A 3,903-nucleotide genomic window follows, 5' to 3' on the forward strand; every position below is an offset into this window, starting at 1 on the left:
TCACGCGCGCAAGCGCGCTCCTTTGACACGTGCGCATGTTTACGTTTCTTTCACGGGTCGTGACGTCAGCGCCGGCCTGACAGCTTTGTTGTCTCCAGAAGAAGTCCTGAGCTGGTAGGCCGCCGAAACAGAGCGCAGGAAGGGAGCAGCTGTGCGTTCCGCGGGAGAGAGAACCGGCGGGTGATGCGGCAGACCGGCCGAGAGGTCACGTGGGTGATCGCCGATGCGGAGGAGGGGAAGCGGCTCGGCTGCCCGGTGACTGTCAACAAAGCGAGTCACGTGACCGCCGCGCGAGGCCGCTGATGACAATAACAACAATAGAGGGGCCAAGCGGGGAGAGAGATCCGGCCGCAGACACCGGGCGCGCGCACAGCAGTGACGAGGGATCCCTCCACCACCGGCGCGCACGGACACAACCGATCGGAGATGTCGTTCACCCTGGAGGACACGCTGGAGTCGGACTGGGTGGCCGTGAGGCCCAACGTGTTCGAGGAGAAGGAGAGGCACAAGTTCGTGTTCATTGTGGCCTGGAACGAGGTGGAGGGCAAGTTCGCCATCACCTGCCACAACCGGACGGCCCAGCGCCAGAGGAGCGCGGATAAGAGCACCGGCCGCAGTCCCCGGGGCAGCCCAAAGAAGGAAGCGGCGGCCCGTGAGGAGCAGGAGGAGGGGGAGGAGGAGAGCAGCTGGGCCGGACTCTTCTCATTTCACGACCTGCGGGCCGTCCACCAGCAGTTGTGCTCCGTCAGCGGAGAGCTGGAGCCCTGCCTGCCCTCCTTCCCCGAGGAGCCGTCCGCCGTGTGGTCGGTGCTGTTCGGGGCCCCGGAGCTGAGTGAGGATGAGGTGGAGGATCTGGGCCGCCGCCTGCAGCTCTACCTCAGCCATGCCTTGGACACCTGCGGATGGAGGATCCTCTCACAGGTCCTCTTCACAGAGAGTGACGACCCCGAGGAGTACTACGAGAGCCTGAGCGAGCTGAGACACAAGGGCTATGAGGAGGTGCTGAGCCGGGCCCGGCGGAGGCTGCATGAGGTACTGAGACTCTATATGGGATAGAACTGGAGAGAGGGCATAAGGGCCCCAACATCACTACATAGCTATAGAGATCACTTCACTGGGGGCCCTGACACCACTACATAGCTATAAAGATCACTTCACAGGAGGACTCGGCCCCAACATCACTATATAGCTGTAGAGCTCACTTCACAGGAGGACTCGGGGCCCTTACACCATTACATAGCTATAGAGCTCGCTTCACAGGAGGTCTCTGGGCCCCAACATCACTACATAGCTATAGAGATCCCTTCATGGGAGGACTCGGGGCTACAGGGGCCCTGATACCATTACATAGCTATAGAGCTCACTTCACAGGAGGACTCGGGGCCCTGACACCACTACATAGCTATACAGCTCACTTCACAGGAGGATTGGGGGTCACAGGGGCCCTGACACCACTATAGAGCTTGTTTTACAGGAGGACTGGGGCCCCTGATACCACTATAGAGCGTCACAGGAGGACTGGGGGGGGGTCACAGAGGCCCTGACACCACTATAGAGCTTGTTTTACAGGAGGACTGGGGCCCCTGATACCACTATAGAGCGTCACAGGAGGACTGGGGGGGGGTCACAGAGGCCCTGACACCACTATAGAGCTTGTTTTACAGGAGGACTGGGGCCCCTGATACCACTATAGAGCGTCACAGGAGGACTGGGGGGGGGTCACAGAGGCCCTGACACCACTATAGAGCTTGTTTTACAGGAGGACTGATAGCCCTGATACCACTATAGAGCATCACAGGAGGACAGGGGGTCACAGGGGCCCTTACACCACTACATAGCTATAGAGCTCACTTCACAGGAGGACTGGGGGGCCCCAACGTGACTGAGAGATGCTGAGGAGAGCAGGATGTGTTTGCAGATAAATAGTCCCCTATGGTCTCATGCACACGGCTGTAATAAAATGCAGCATTTTTATCAGTACAGTGTTTTTGTTTTGTTTTTTAAGGATATGAACACAGGTGTATTGTTTTCTATGGACCTATGCACACAGAGGGAAATTTATCAAAACTGGAGCAGTTGCCCGTGGCAACCAATCAGCTTCTATCTTTCATTTTGAAAGTTTAACAAACTGAAAGAGAGAAGCTGATTGGTTACTTTGGGCACCTGCTCCAGTTTTGATAAATTCCCCCCACAGTGTGTAAAGTTGGATCCATAAAATTAACATGGAAAACTCTGTTTCTGAGGTCCTGCATGTGTTTGGTATTGTGCTCATATTTACATGTGTACAGTGCAAATGCACTCTATTGGAGCTGCCATTGTCCTTCCTTGCTAGGATATAGGTAGCCCGAGCCACCTAGAGTTCTTAGTTGCTAGGATATAGGCAGCCCGAGCCACCTAGAGTTCTAAGTTGCTGGGATATAGGCAGCCTGAGCCACCTAGAGTTCTAAGTTGCTGGGATATAGGCAGCCCGAGCCACCTAGAGTTCTAAGTTGCTGGGATATAGGCAGCTCGAGCCACCTAGAGTTCTAAGTTGCTAGAATATAGGCAGCCCGAGCCACCTAGAGTTCTTAGTTGCTGGGATATAGGCAGCCCGAGCCACCTAGAGTTCTATAGTTGCTGGGATATAGGCAGCCCGAGCCACCTAGAGTTCTAAGTTGCTGGGATATAGGCAGCCCGAGCCACCTAGAGTTCTTAGTTGCTGGGATATAGGCAGCCCGAGCCACCTAGAGTTCTAAGTTGCTGGGATATAGGCAGCCCGAGCGATCTAGAGTTCTTCGTTTCAAAATCTCACTTGATGTTAATCATCGATTTTGGAATGATTGAAGTTTCCCGATTGAAAATCACATTCACTGTTCATTGTTGATTTACTCCAAGAAAATGAAATGTTCCAAAAATGACGTTTAAAAACAAAATTGTAACTGTGTATACCCAGCTTAACACTGCGGCTGCTGTGAGCCCACCCTTCTATACAGAGCGAGCTGGGTCCCTTATTTCTGGAGGCGAACCTACAGACTTTTCTGCCAGAAGTTCCCAGTTCACAAACTTCACAAATCCCGGGGATTATGTGCAATCCCATGGTAACGGCGAACCCAAAAATCTAGTTCTACCCTGAGGGCCTGTTCACACGACGTCCGTTTTGTGTGCTGACCGGCTCCGTCCGCTGCTGCACTCAAAATGCATCCCAATGTATCCCTATGTGTTTTATGGGCTCCAGTTCTCACGTGCGCAGTCCGTTCAGCTTACGACAGAAAAAATACTGCATGTCACATTTTGTCCGGTCCGGAAACGCACGAAACGCAACGGAAACGCAATGCAGCTAAGGGGGGAAAAAAAAGAAAAAATTGCATTCTTGCTCCACTTATTATGATGTCATCAACGTTGACAAAAAAGTAACTGTCAGCATCCGGACCGAAAACACATCAAAAACGCACTGCATCAGCAGCTCCACGTCTGCTGATCAGCACCTGATCAGGACCTGATCTCATGTGAACAGGCCCTTAACCCTTTCGCTGCCAAGGACGTATGGCATACGGACCTACAAAAGTGCTTCCAGCTGGCCAGGTCAGTATGCCATACGGACCTGGCATTTACAGTTCTACTATAAGCTGATAGTAGATAGTAGCTTATAGTAGAACTGTTCAGCAGACTGTCCCCTTTAAATTAATAGCTGTCATCAGCGGCTAACAAGCCGCTGATGACTGCTATTATCAAAAATACCGGGCGCTCCAGGCAGGGATCTGTGACTCCATGGATCCCCGCTGCTGACCCCGGCTTGTAGGGGCTGTGGCAACGGGGATAAAAAAAAATCTCCAGGGTTGGGGGGTGGGGCGAGGAGCAGCAAGCGTCGGCTGGCGGGGAGAAGCCAAAAGTTTCAGGATGGCTGAGCGGGGAGGAGAACGGAGC

At 53.4% G+C, this 3,903-nt stretch overlaps 1 protein-coding gene across 1 annotated transcript in view; it reads left to right on the forward strand.

Moving 5' to 3' along the window:
• The first annotated feature begins 364 nt into the window (after positions 1-364).
• The window catches only part of JMY (junction mediating and regulatory protein, p53 cofactor), a 47,165-nt gene continuing 43,626 nt past the window's right edge, over positions 365-3,903 (forward strand). Inside the window, exon 1 of the mRNA XM_018571924.1 lies at positions 365-1,032. Coding sequence (XP_018427426.1) covers positions 427-1,032 — 606 coding nt within the window. The 5' untranslated portion in view covers positions 365-426. The remainder of the gene's footprint in view (positions 1,033-3,903) is intronic.

The sequence above is a fragment of the Nanorana parkeri genome, unplaced genomic scaffold (genome assembly GCF_000935625.1).
Source record: "Nanorana parkeri isolate BGI_ZX_2015 unplaced genomic scaffold, ASM93562v1 scaffold1867, whole genome shotgun sequence".
Classification (NCBI taxonomy): domain Eukaryota; kingdom Metazoa; phylum Chordata; class Amphibia; order Anura; family Dicroglossidae; genus Nanorana; species Nanorana parkeri.